A 14,922-nucleotide genomic window follows, 5' to 3' on the forward strand; every position below is an offset into this window, starting at 1 on the left:
GAGGAAAATCAGTGGGAAAATGTACAGAAAATACAAAAAAGACGAACATAATACACGTCACTGCATTATAAATGCGTTATTACGTGTTATGAGATAAATAAATGGTTGGTTTGTGCTGATAATATTAAGTTATCTGTGTTTATTTACTGATATTTGAAGTTTAAAACTGTTAGCAGCACTGTTAGCGGAAATGTGTTGTGCGCGCGCGTTCGTGTGTGTGCGCGCGCGTTCGTGTGTGCGCGCGCGGGCGGGCGCGTGTGTGATTGTTGGTGCTGAACATGGCGAAGTAAGAGGAAGCAGCAGCGAGCAAACACAGACCGTGTTTACAGGGTAAGAAACCACAACACACACACACACACACACACTCTCTCACACACACACTGGTGAGGTCTGCAGTGAAAGTGATCAGAAGAGTTTAAACTTTAGTCTAATAATGAGGATCTGTGAGTGAGCGCGCGCTGGTGGACTTTCTCCTCACTTCCTCGTTACTGCAACCGCAATCACGGTAAACCGACACCGCGATATTCTTACACTTACAGTATAGTGTACCGGTAACATCATCCCACAGGTCATCCCACAGCAAGCCTGGAATTAACACGCACTTTACTGTTAACCTTAACTTTATTATGGACACTCAATTTAGTATTAGCATTCACTTTATAATTAATACTTTATAATTAATTATTTTGATAGTTAACACTTTTATTAACTTTTACTTTATTATCAACATTCACTTTATTAATAATGTTAACTTTTATAATTAACACTATTAACTTTCACTTTGTTATTAACACTTTATTATTAACATTCACTTTATAATTAACTTTCAATTTATAATTAACACTTTATTATCAGCATTCACTGTATTATTAATTATCAATTTATTATTAACACTTTTATCAACATTCACTTTATAATTAACACTTTATAATTAATCTTTACTTTATTATTAACAATACCATCAACATTCACTTTATTATTAACACTTTATTATCAACATTCACTTTATAATTAACACTTTATTATCAACATTACTTTATTGTTAATCTTTACTTTATTATTAACACTTTACTATCAACATTCACTTTATTATTAACATTCACTCTTACAATTAACACTTTATTATCAACATTCACTTTATTATTAACATTCACTTTATTATTAACACTGTATTATTAACATTCACTTTATAATTAACACTTTATTATTAACTTTCACTTTATTATTAACACTGTATTATTAACATTCACTTTATAATTAACACTTTATTATTAACTTTCACTTTATTATTAACACTGTATTATTAACATTCACTTTATAATTAACACTTTATTATTAACTTTCACTTTATTATTAACACTGTATTATTAACATTCACTCTTACAATTAACACTTTATTATCAACATTCACTTTATTATTAACACTGTATTATTAACATTCACTTTATAATTAACACTGTATTATTAACATTCACTTTATAATTAACACTTTATTATTAACTTTCACTTTATTATTAACACTGTATTATTAACATTCACTTTATAATTAACACTTTATTATTAACTTTCACTTTATTAACACTGTATTATTAACATTCACTTCATTATCAACATTCACTTTGTTATTAACATTCACTTTTATAATTAACACTTTATTATTAACGTTCACTTTATTATGAACACTTTGTTGTTAATTTTCATTTTTGTTAGTTAACATTTACTTTACTATTAACGTTCACCTTATAATTAACACTTTATAATTAACACTTTATTATCAACATTCACTTTATAATTAACAGTTTCTATAATTAACATTCTCATTATAATTAACATTCACTTTATTCTTCATTATTCTTCAGTTTGTAATTAACATTCACTTTATTAATAATGTGCACTTTATAATTAACACTTACTGTGTAATTGACATTTTAGTGGTGATATCAGCCGGTCGGGCGTCTGCGTGGTCATGACTGGGTAATGTCCAAGGTGGGGTGGGGTGGCCAAAGTGCCGGTCCCAAGCCCGGAGAGAAATAGGAGGGTTGCGTCAGAAAAGACAAGCCAAGTCGACCTGTGGCGACTTCTGTAGTTTGGTCATGTGGTTTGATTGATGCCCCTCAGGATCATGGGTAATGCCAGCAGTGAGAGGAGTGCACATGGCGAGAAAGCGCAGAGGAGCCGAGGTGCTAAAGACGGAGCCAAAATCCTGATGACTGAAGATGTCGATCTGTTCCAGGACGATGCAAAGGTAACGATCACAGTGGGTCATGATTAAGGTGGTATTTCACCTGCCTAAATATACACACCGTCCACTCCAGAGGTGTTCGACCGGTCAGTTTATTACATTTAGGTTTGAGATCAAAAGTTTAGAGTTTAAGCTTTTATCTCCTTTTATCACATGTGATCAGTAACCTAGAGCAGCACATTTTCTATCAGACTACAAACCGAAGGCGAGCAAATATTTTGGAACATGTGACTGACCGGGTGTTTGCTGTTAGATTGAGAGTCTATCAGTGTTTTCACATGTAAAGACCAGATATAAGCCACTTTAAAGCTTAGAAACAACAGAAAATCAATCTCAGACGTGCACAAACACTGGGCACTGAAGGTCTTAGGCTCATTAATCATCGTATGAAAAAAGAACTTGCTAAAAACACACAACAAAACATAATTTTGTTTATTTAAGAAGTTTTTGCCCATCAAGTTAATATCTGATTCCACCTCATTTATCAGCTCTGACAGCAACTAATCAGTTTATAATCGAATCTTCACGTCTCCACTCTTCTTTATCAGAGCTTAATCAGACTCACTGCTGCTCATCAGAGATAAAACTGCTGATTTCAGGTCCCACGTCAAAACGTTCCTTCAGCTCATAAACAGATGATCTGACATGCTTCAGGGAGAAAATCCCTCCATAACTATACGGCGTTCAGGTCCTAACAGATCAACGTAGCTTCTCAGCACATATATGAAGACGCTTGTCCAGAAGGATTCGGTTTTGATTGGGTTGCCTACTTTTGTTTTAAGCGACCCACATTTTGACCCAGACAACACAAACAATGCATCTGTACAATCTGGTCCCACTGTGGTTTACATATTGTAACATATAAAGCCTCCACAAGGAGGGCGTTCGCCTACAAGTTTATTTAATTATTATTATTATTACAGGATCTTTTTTTGTTCTGATGTTCTCCTTCATACTCCTCCAGAAATCATATTTTTGTTTAATAAAGTCATAAACACTGATCTGAGGCATGAGCTGAGGCGCAAGACTTCTGCACATCTTCTGATGTTATTTTAGGGATCGTTTGGGATTTTTCTGGTTAGAAAATCCCTTGATTTCAGCAGGCAGCCCTGGGTAGATTCGCCACTGTTCCAAATTTCATTAGCTTAAAGATATTAGCTCTCACTGTGAAGTCCTGAAGCCTTGGAAATCATGGCTTAGTGTTTCCGTAGAAGTTTTAAGGTGACTGCTTGGCTTTAAAGGTTTGAAGGTTTGATATTTTGATTCCACAGTGATGCTGAAATAAACCCTGGTTCTGTTTAATTGGCTTTGATAAAAATAGCTGGTATAAATTAATCTGATGACCAAGAGGGCAATTATTTGGTGAGTAAAGGTAAATAATATGGATGGAGGGAGGGAGGGAGGGAGGGATGGATGGATACTTTAATTATCTCAAGGGAAATTATTAATATTATTATATGAAATTACAGTAAAGAAATGAAAGAAAATGATACGTATATACGTACTGTAACATATTGTTGTGTCGCTCTGTGTGGACAGGAGTTTTTGGCGTGGCAGAAAGACATACAGAGCGAATCTCGATCTTCTGCAGTGGACCATCCCACCGTTTTCTCCTGGTCTGGTCCGGCAAAAGACGTCTTTCTCTCCGGGTCCTTTAACAACTGGTCCAGCAAGATCCCTCTGACCAAGAGGTGACAGCAGTGCACTTTTTGTTAAGTATTCGTTCTCACCATTTTGTGACATGGTGATTCAGAGGTGCATCTAAGCACAGCTCAAACCAAACATCAAAAATTCCAAGGGTTTTAAGGTTTATCAGAACTTTAGAGGGGTGCAGGTCCTAAATGCACAGTAATAATGAGCTAAAGCACTTTGGTGAGACATTCTAAACTCTTCTTATATATAAAACTAACTTTTTTTTCTTTTTATAATGTGTCGGAAATAAAAGCACTTTAGTTTGGTCATAGAATAGAAAAGAACGCCTTTATTTGTCATATATACATATACACGTGTACAGTACAATGGAATTCGCATGTCGGTCAGAGCGCAGGGTCAGCCGTTATACTGCAGAGGGTTAAGGGCCTTTCTCAAGGGCCCAACAGTGGCTGCTGTTTGAGTCGGTCATCTTCTAGACCTTCATCAGTGGTCACAGGACGCTGCCCACGGTGCGCTGTTGGCTGGATATTTTTGGTTGGTGGACTATTCTCAGTCCAGCAGTGACAGTGAGGTGTTTAAAAACTCCAGCAGCGCTGCTGTGTCTGATCCACTCATACCAGCACAACACACACTAACACACCACCACCATAATACCTGCTCTGTGGGGGTCCTGACCATTAAAGAACAGCATGCAAGGGGCTAACAAAGCATGCAGAGAAACAGATGGACTACAGTCAGTAATTGTAGGACTACAAAGTGCTTCTATATGGTAAGTGGAGCTGATAAAATGGACAGTGTAGAAACAAGGAGGTGGTTTTAATGTTATGGCTGATCGGTGTGTATTTTTGCTTCTCTTGTAGTCATAGCGATTTCACAGCTATAGTGGATCTTCCTGAAGGAGAACATCAGTACAAGTTCTACGTAGATGGACACTGGATGCTGGATCATAAAAAGGTGTTTATAAAGTCTAATATACTAATTTTGCTCCCATCGTGGATGCTTAGTTCTGTACTACTGATCACAACCATCCACCAGGTTCCCGTGGGTTCCAGTGTGTGTGACTGGTCTTGAGTCTCAGTCCTGATTTGTTTTCGTTGTGATATCCCTCAGCCCGTCGTCACCACTAAATCCGGCATTGTGAACAACGTTGTTATGATTCACAAGAAGGATTACAAGGTTTTCGATGCCCTGGAGAGCGACTCTGAGGGATGTGCTGACGTTTCAGGTAGGTTTGATTCATGGAAACTTATTTATTTACCTATTTAGGAATTTAACGTCATGTTTTACACACTTTCATGACAGAAACGGTTACACAAGATTCATCAGTTCACAAGTTTAAAGTCAGACACAGTCATGAACAATTTAGTGTCTCCGATTCACCTCACTTGCACGTTTTTGGACTGTGGGAGGAAACCGGAGCTCCCAGAGAAAACCCACGCAGACACGGGGAGAACATGCAAACTCCACACAGAAAGGACCCGGACCGCTCCACCTAGCGATCGAACCCAGGACCTTCTTGCTGTGAGGCGACAGTGCTAGCTACCGTGCCGCCCCGATTTATGGAAATAAAATCCCAACACTGCCCTGACATACACTGTATGACCAAAAGTATATGGACATTGCGGACAAAAGCATGGGCATTAATTTTGCAGCTACGCGTTTTTGAAAATGCTTTCCACAGGATTTGGGACCATGTCTGTGGGATGTTTTGCTTGTTTTGTCCAAATAGCTTTTGTGAGGTCAGGTGTTGATGTTGTGACTGAGATGATCTGACTTGCGGTTGATGTTTCTGTTCATGCTTGAATAGGAGAGGGCCTTCCCTAACTTGTTGCCATTGTTGAATGCATATAATTATAATCAAAGATATATTTAAAACTGCACCTGTTAGCAATTGTTGTGTCTAAAACACATGAATGTAATCATTAGAAGTGGTGTCTCTGTAGTCTGTACTAATGATTTGTGGTGTGACTGGTTTTGTTCAGATTTCTCCAGCTCTCCTCCGGGACCGTACCATCAGGAACCGTACTTAGTTAAATCAGAGGACCGACTGCGCTCCCCTCCCATCCTGCCTCCGCATCTACTGCAGGTCCTTCTCAATAAAGATACGGGCGTGTCGGTGAGTGCACCACAATAATACAGACAGATCAGAGAAATAAAAGCTTTGCTGCTGCAGGTTCTTCTGTATAATCTGATTTATTTGCATCTCTATTTGGGAGCGAGGTGACATGGATGGCAGGAGCTTCAGTCTGAAAGGGAATTAAGTCGCCTGGATTTAGAACTATTGTGATGTTCGTTCTTCAGGTCACTGGGAACAAGAGTGCAGGATCTCCAGCGACCTCTTTGCCCCTGCCCTTCTTGCCTGGTTGCCCTTTTTTATGCATTTTCTCCCTTCTCCGATTTGTACCCGATTGCGTTATGCTTTCTCTCTACTGATGCTGACCGCCACCCCAAATGAGAAGAGCGAGTCTGACACACGTTCACGTGTTGATCAGCTTTGTGTACGGAGCGCCACACGCTGATCAGCATTGTTTCTCTACTCTGTGCAGACGCTATCAATCAGCCAGCAGAGGTCGTAATTGCATCAGTTATGAGCTCCCTATTCGGCTCCCTACCTGGATGCACAACAGCCAAGCGTTGTTCATGTAGCCACCCAGCCGGATGGCAGGGCTGAGATTCGAAACCCCAGCTCTGGTGTGCTAGCGTATTTTACCGCTGTGCCACCTGAGCGGCCAGGTTGCCCAGTTTGGCTGGACCGCAGCTCTAGGAGGGTTTAAAGTTGTTCCAAGCTTCTTCCAGTTCAAAGTGTTTGGTGCCAGTGTGATCCTGCGGTTCTCAAAGGGTCTGAGTACTTTCTAGGTTCATTATATATATATATATATATATATTAGGGCTGTCAAACGATTAAAAAATTTTATCGCGATTAATCTCAGAATTTCATATAGTTAATCGCGATTAATCGCATTAAAAAAAAAAGAAGAACACAAGGATTTTTAAGTGAAATGTTACAATTAAAATGGTGAACACATTTTATGCTAAATGTACTTATGTTAAAAACTGCTGGGACAAGAGAAAACTGTAAGGGAGTTTTATTCACTCACATACTAGGCAGTAATACTATCCAGCAGAGACCCTTGACTTCGTATAAATGTCAGATTGTAGGTTAGAATTTCTCCATCAGCAAACATTGTAGATCAGCGGTGCTTCAGGTGGGATAAGGCGTAGTTATTGTAACAGACTTTTCTGTGCTTGTATTGTGACAATGGTTTGATGGACGTTTCTACACGCAGTGAGTGTGTTTTGACCCTTTGGGGCTTCCATAGCTACATATATATATATATATATTATAAATAAGGCCCTACTTATTTTCACGACCGTGAAAATTGCGTCACGGGTCGTGAAATGAGCCGTTTCTTGTGTAATATCCAATGCCTAGTAATCCTACGGCAATTCAGTTAGCAATCGGTTAGTCAAAATGTCCAAGATGTCGAACTGTAAAGCAGCTTGGAAAAGCTCCCCACAAATTATGTGGACACAGGACGGAAGGAGGGGTTGTATTTGAGCATGAAGCCTTGTACCATCGCTGGATGTTCCAGGTTTACATTCAGCTGCTGCAGAACGTCCTGATTTGCCCTCACAATAACCCTCTGGAATAATAATGTCCGTGTGTGTTTGTGATGTACAGTGTGATCCGGCGCTTCTTCCTGAACCCAACCACGTCATGCTCAATCATCTCTACGCTCTGTCCATCAAGGTAACACTTATTCATACAGACTGTGAGGATTTGTGCCCATTCGGTCAAAAGAATATCTGTGATACGAGGTGCTGATGTTGCTTGTCCGCTCTTCTCACTGTTTGTGGTTGTTTTCTCTCAGGATGGAGTGGTGGTGCTCAGCGCTACTCATCGCTATAAGAAGAAATACGTCACTACGCTGCTCTACAAACCTATATAATCATTCACAATATGGTCAAAAGTATGTGGACACCCAGTTGCTCTACACAGAGCCCTGATGGACACTCAACCCGACTCAACACTGTTGGGATGAATTAAACCTTGCCTGTGACCCAGGCCTTTTCATCTGCTGACTAAATGGGCACAAATTCCCACAAACACATTCCAAAGTCTTGAAGAAAGGCTTACCAGGGAGCAATTCATTGTAAATGTGGTCAATGCTTTTGGTTTTGGAATTAGATGTCCAACAAGCTCATGGTCAGGTGTCCCAATACTTTTGACCACACAGTGTACATCACTCTCATATCCACACCTGATTTTGAGAGTGCTACGTGGTCGTTTTTACTAAATACAGGACATACATACAAACCCCATTTCCAGAAAAGTTGGGACGATTTGTTATTTCTCTTGAATCTTTATTGTTGTCACTGATCGACTTTATTGTGGTTTGTAAATATAAACACATTTAGAATCTGATGCCTGTGACTCACTGGGAAAAAAAAGTTGGGACGGGGCAAAATAAGGATGAAAACGTACGCAGGTGAATCATGATTGATTATCATGATTGATGAATAATTAAATAAACCTGTACACGAATGCCCCCTTGTGGAGGCTTTATGTTACATCCTGTAAACCAGAGTGGGGCCAGATTGTTAAAAATGTGGGTTGCTTGAAAAACTGCTTTAGAAAACCATTATTACTTAACACAGTCCGCCACCGCATCAAGAAATGTCAGTTTTATCAGTTCTATGCAGAAAATGTGTGGGCCTGAGCTCACCTCATCATATTTTTCTGTTTTCTAGTCATATTTAATTCCCCAGTTGTATCTCATCTACTGACCTTGGAGGGCTGTATCCTCTTGGGGTCTGTAGTCCTACTACAGAACTACTACTACTAGTACACTCAGGTGTTCTCCAAAATTGCGGAGTCACTCCATATTAATGCTCATGATTTTGGAACAGGATGTCCATCATGGTCATGATTCCACATACTTTTGGTGTATGTGTAACAAACACGAGCCATGATGGCACGATTTGCTCTTCGGAAGGCATAAACTGACCTGTGTGGGACGACTTTTGAGGCATTTAATAATGTAATAACCTTCAAAAATATGTAATCATCATCATCTGTCCACTGTGGACGTGTCCTAATCCACACACCAGATTTACCATCAACACAAAAAAACAGGGTTTTTTTTTCCCTTTTTATTCTCTGTGCAGTTTAGACAAACACAAACCAGAACACAGAAGGTTCTTCATCGTTTTGATGTGGATCTCTCAATTCTTGCAGTCCTCCTTGCTCAGGTTTTTATAATCAGGGTTATAGATGTGATTGTACCGGGCGAAGCAGTTGGCAGCTACTCGGTCACATTCGCACACCACAGCCTGGCATTTATCGTTGGTGTCTATGGGCACAGAAAAATCACACATGGTGAAGAGTAGAGCAGCATTTATAGAACGCTAATCTGACAATAGGATATACACCGATCAGCCATAACATTAAAACCACCTCGTTCACTTACCATATAGAAGCACTTTGTAGTTCTACAATTACTGACTGTTTCTCTGCATGCTTTGTTAACCTGCTTTCATGCTGTTCTTCAGTGGTCAGGACTCACAGGACCACCACAGAGCAGGTATTATTTAGGTGGTGGATGATTCTCAGCACTGCAGTGACACTGACAGGGTGGTGGTGTGTTAGTGTGTGTTGTGCTGGTGCTGCTGGAGTTTTTAAACACCTCACTGTCACTGCTGGACTGAGAATAGTCCATTAACCAAATATATTCAGCCAACAGCGCCCTGTGACCACTGATGAAGGTCTAGAAGATGACCGACTCAAACAGCAGCCATAGATGAGCGATCGTCTCTGACTTTACATCTACAAGGTGGACCGACTAGGTAGGAGTGTCTAACAGAGTGGACAGTGAGTGGACACGGTGTTTAAAAACTTCAGCAGCGCTGCTGTGTCTGATCCACTCATACCAGCACAACACACACTAACACACCAGCACCATGTCAGTGTCACTGGAGTGCTGAGAATCATCCACCACCTAAATAATACCTGCTCTGTGGTGGGAAGCTCCAGCTATCTTTGGAACATCTGGTCATGGTCAGTAATTCTCTTGGCTCATTGTAAGTTTGTCCTTTGGGTCAGCAGTATAATGTGGTCATTAGAACTTTGCCAATGTTGGGTCAACTATACAGCAACGTCAGCATCCACAGTAGGGACTTTAGTTGGTCCAATGTCAGTCCAGTCCCATTGGGCCCCCCTGGCATCTTCTAATAAATGTTGGACTGAAAATCATTTCTAACTGATGCTTCGTTCACAAAAACCTGCCGAGGCTTAAGATTTCTGAGCTTGATTGTTCGTACCTGAGCAGGTGAGGGTTTTGTCAGAGCAGGTGAAGTCGTACACCTTGATGTGAGGCAGGTCAGCTATAGTGGGGCATTCTTTGAGGACCCTGGCATTGTAATAGCAGGTATCATGTTCAAAACAGCACCTGGACACAAAGAGCAAAAAAACAAGGTTTATATTGACAACATTTAGCAGACGCTTTTATCCAAAGTGAGGTACAGTACTGTGACAGTATACACCGATCAGGCATAACATTATGACCACCTTCTTAATATTGTGTTGGTCCTCCTTTTGCTTCCAAAACAGGCATGGAGTCTGACACCTTTCTATCAGAACCAGCATGAACTTCTTCAGCAGTTTGAGCTACAGTAGCTCGTCTGTTGGATCCACACCAGCCTTCTCTCCCCACGTGCATCGATGAGCTTTGGCCGCCCATGACCCTGTCACCGGTTTACCACTGTTCCTTCCTTGGACCACTTTTGATAGATACTGACCACTGCAGACCGGGACACACCCCACAAGAGCTGCAGTTTTGGAGATGCTCTGACCCGGTCGTCTAGCCATCACAATGTGGCCCTCGTCAAACTCGCTCAGATCCTCACGCTCGTCCATTTTTCCTGCTTCTAACATCAACTTTGAGGAGGCAATTGAGGGTTAAGGGCCTTGCTCAAGGGCCCAACAGTGGCAACCTGGCAATTGTGGGGCTTGAACCAGTGACCTTTCCATTACTAGTCCAGTACCTTAACCGCTAGGCTACACCTGCCCTCAGTTTATTTTTATTTTGTTTATTTTATTATATTCCGAAGCACCAAGTCCAATATTTTCTTTCTGATCACTCGTTATGTAGGACAGGAAGGTTATTACTAATTAATTATTATTAATTGATTAGGTAATTATTATTTAAAGACATAAAGAGACCAAAATACTTTCACTGTGTTTTTTTCTTTATCTCCCATTTTAGTCATTTCCAATTCCCGATTGTGAATCTGCTACCACAACCCAGATCTGATCAGGAAGAGTCGGATCACCACACGCTTAGTGGACCAGCAGTCTAATGAGACCTGGATTTCATTATTAGCACTCACTGGAACACAGGCGGCACCGTCCACAGTCAAACAAGCTTTGATGTTGCATGGCAATTTGTGATCATTTGCATTTGTGGAACACAAAGCAAGTAACAGTTATGACTGAATACAATTTGAGCAATTGAGGGTTAGGGGCCTTGCTCAGGGGCCCAACAGTGGCGACTTGGCAGCAAGCTTCTGATTACTAGTCCAGTACCTTAACCACTGAGCTACCACTGTCCTGCATGATAATCACATGGAGGCAAAAATTAAGCGTCTTATTTGCACTGCAGCCATTTGTGATGTAAGGCTTGCTTGACCGTGGTCAGTGTGTACCAGCAGGTATGAGGTGGGTGGTTCTTGGATCTGAGCATGTAATGACTTGGTAGGGAAATGTTAGAATCCTACGTACTGATCCAGTTGATCTTTCGGATCGCCGGATCCCGACAGGCCGCAGTAACAGCCGTAGTTGTTGTACTTCAGCGGGTTCACGCTGGGCTGCACGCAGTTGATCATCCTACCGAACTGCCACAGGGCACGGGGCACATGCCCGCCCTGCGCCACACAAACTGTCGGAGGGGGGAGAGGGACAAGAAATTAGAATAAAATAACACATGGCTGAAAGTATGTGGACACATGATCATGAGCTTGTTTAAAATGCTGGTCCAAAATCATGGGCTTTAATATAGAATCCGACTCCCTCTCATTTTGTGGATTTCAGACTGTGTCTATGAGAACCTGTTGTCAATAGGTGTGGCTGAAACATCAGAACTTAATAATAATTAGAAAGAGCGTTCTCATAATTTTGGCAGTGGTACCTTCGTGGTTAAGGTACCAGACTTAGATTCTAAACGTTATTGGTTTAAGCCCCACCACTGCAAAGTTGCCACTGTTGGGCCCCTGAGCGAGGCCCTTAACCCTCAATTGCTCAAATTGTATTCAGTCACAATTGTAAGCTGCTTTGAATAAAATAGTGTACCTAAATACTACAAATGTAAAAACTGTGGGAGGAAACCCATGCAGACACGGGGAGAACATGCAAACTCCACACAGAAAGGACTCGGACCGCCCCACCTGGGGATCGAAACTAGGACCTTCTTGCTGTGAGGCGACAGTGCTACCCACTTAGCCACCTTGCCGCCGTTTTGTTTGTCCTGGGTTCGATCCCCAGGTGGGGCGGTCCGGGTCCTTTCTATGTGGAGTTTACATGTTCTTCCCTGTCCCCTGTGTATGTGTGGGATTCCTCCGGGAGCTTCGTTTTCCTCCCACAGTCCAAAGACATGCAAGTGTGGTCCGTGACTGTGTTTGACATTAAAGACTTAAACTGATGAATCTTGTGTAACTACCTGTCCTGTCATTGATGTAAACAAAGTGTGTAAAACATGACATTAAAATCCTAATAAATAAATATTTAAAGAATAAAGTTATCCAACACATATACCACCCTTCTGTTCCCTTAATAACTGCTTGCATACCAATGAATGAAACGATTCACGTTCTATAATCTGATTTGAATTCTTCACGTCTCTGTGGAGGAGTTTGAGCTCCAATCTTCTTTATCCAGCAGCTAAATAATCATGATTGCTCCAAAGTATTTATTGTCTCTTTTCAGCCATTCAGATGCTAAATTTGCTTTTGTATTTTGGATCCAGTTCTGCTGAACCTCAGATTCAGTTAATGGACAGATGGCCTTACATTATTCCCCCCAAAAACAACAGCCAAATAAGAATACTTGCATGTAAATCTACCATTAGAGTGGATTATAAATACGGCAGGAATACAGCGAGTTTGTGATCTTTTCTCAGTAAAAGGAAACATGTAGAAATGACTGTTCATGGTAACCAGATGTGCAGTACAGATGTGGTGCGCAGCAGTTAAAACACAGGATAAAAATTTGAACCACAGCGGCAATTAACAGCATGTTAGAATTAAACAAGAAATTAATAAGAAAATATTATTTGCTTTCTCAAATAATAATAAAAATAATAATAATCTTGATTTGGTGCATAATAAAAGGCGTCTGTCTGGGCTCACCTGTGGAAACGAGCAGAATCCAGGACAGTTTCATGGTTCGGACCGCTCAGAGAGTGATGTCTGAGGTGAAGCGAGAGGTGGAGGATCCTGAAAAGTGTGAAGATAAGAGAAGGAGGCGCGGGAATGGACCAGGTGAGGGGGGACGGCTTTAGGAAATGCTGATCTGGCAAAAATCAGTTCAAGGACTCGGCGACGCAGCGCTGCGTCAGCAGAAATGAGACTTTGATTATCACCTTCCTGCTCTGATGTTCTGTTATTGAGCCGATGAGGCTCGGTCTAGTTGGGCCGACGTGAAAATTGACGTTCATATGCACTCAGATCAGCAAGAAGGCCTGGCTTGGATTCCCAGGTGGAGCGGTTTGCATGTTCTCCCGGTGTCTGCGTGGGTTTCCTCTGGAAGCTTTAGTTTCCTCCCACAGTCCAAAGATGTGCAAGTGAACTTGCACTGATGAATCTTGTGTAAGCAGTAACTGCCTGTGGGGTCATGAATTTAACCAAAGCGTGTAAAACATGATGTTAAATATCTAATAAATAAATAATAATAAAAAAATATTGCTTATACTTGCTGCATGATGTGGCTACAGGCTGCACATATTCACTCACACACACACACACACACACACACACACACACAGGTTTCCTTTCTTGTTGCAATGGTGGTCTGTGTTAAGTCATAACAGTTTTCTGAAGGACTCCATGTGGCTATATTTATAAATCCAGGAGGCATGTGCTAATCTCCTAGACCAGCGTCAATGTTGTCCGATTGCAAGGATACATCCACATTCTAAATTAAAAAAAATCATAATAATGACAATAACACATTTGTTTGTCAGACTACTAGATTGGGCTGTGATTAATCACTTCAGAGTTTATGTGCTACAGCTCGCTCTATTGTTGTTGAGCTGTTGTTACTCCTAGACATTCTCAGTGCACTATGGAGGGTCCCATTCCATTGATAAATGCTTACAAAGCAACAGATACTGACTACAATAAGTAATTGTATGCCCACAAAGGTCAGCTGTATGGTAGGTGTTCCTAATATAAATGTCCTAATAAACTGCTCAGTGAAATAAAAGCCAGGGTCTGACCTGACGACTGAAACTGAGTGAGACTTGATGTCCTGTAGCCTCAGGTGTCCTCAGCGTAGGTGTAACGTAACTCAGAAAAGCACTTCCGGCCGCTCAGGTGGCACAGCGGTAAAAACACATGCTGCTCACCAGAGCTGAGATCTGGAATACATCGTATCGTATCGAATCTCGGCTCTGCCTGCCGGCTGAGGCTGAGCGGCCACATGAACGACGATTGGCCTGTTGTTCAGATAGGGGCAGGCTTAAGCCGGATGGGGACTCTCTCTCAGACTAGTGCGATTACGGCCTCTGCTGGCTGGTTGGTGGCGCCTGCACGGAGATGGGGAAGGAGTGCGGTAGAGGGTGTGGCTCTCCGTATACAGCACTGTACTGCACTGCACTCGTCAAGTGTAGGTGATAAGATGTTCGATTGCTGTGCACGTGTCGGAGGGGGCGTGGAGCAGCCTCGTCCTCCCCAATCAGGAGCAGGGACCAGCATTAGTGAGAGGATGATTGACGGGCAGAAATTGAATGCGCCAAAGTGGGAGAAAAAAAAAG

The 14,922-nt window shown here is 41.5% G+C and overlaps 2 protein-coding genes across 3 annotated transcripts; one reads left to right on the plus strand and one right to left on the minus strand.

The window, feature by feature from the left end:
- The first annotated feature begins 254 nt into the window (after positions 1-254).
- Positions 255-8,321, plus strand: prkab1b (protein kinase, AMP-activated, beta 1 non-catalytic subunit, b). 2 transcript variants are annotated; one of them, XM_062999415.1, is made up of 8 exons: positions 255-330; positions 2,119-2,245; positions 3,782-3,933; positions 4,756-4,849; positions 5,006-5,120; positions 5,878-6,011; positions 7,578-7,646; positions 7,768-8,321. In XM_062999415.1, exons 2-8 carry the CDS (start codon positions 2,123-2,125, stop codon positions 7,843-7,845), a joined length of 765 nt encoding a protein of 254 aa, XP_062855485.1. In that variant the 5' UTR covers positions 255-330; positions 2,119-2,122; the 3' UTR covers positions 7,846-8,321. The 2 variants fall into 2 exon arrangements, with proteins under 2 accessions (XP_062855485.1, XP_062855484.1); XM_062999414.1 differs by lacking the exon at positions 255-330 and adding an exon at positions 430-505.
- A 700-nt stretch (positions 8,322-9,021) lies between these two features.
- pla2g1b (phospholipase A2, group IB (pancreas)) lies at positions 9,022-14,838 on the minus strand. The gene is made up of 4 exons (XM_062999420.1): positions 13,298-14,838; positions 11,676-11,832; positions 10,217-10,344; positions 9,022-9,249 (listed from the first exon to the last, which is right to left on the minus strand). The coding sequence occupies exons 1-4, from the start codon at positions 13,329-13,331 to the stop codon at positions 9,122-9,124; spliced, it is 447 nt and encodes a 148-aa protein (XP_062855490.1). The 5' UTR covers positions 13,332-14,838; the 3' UTR covers positions 9,022-9,121.
- Between the last annotated feature and the right edge of the window lie 84 nt (positions 14,839-14,922).

Source organism: Trichomycterus rosablanca, chromosome 7, assembly GCF_030014385.1.
Source record: "Trichomycterus rosablanca isolate fTriRos1 chromosome 7, fTriRos1.hap1, whole genome shotgun sequence".
Lineage (NCBI taxonomy): Eukaryota > Metazoa > Chordata > Actinopteri > Siluriformes > Trichomycteridae > Trichomycterus > Trichomycterus rosablanca.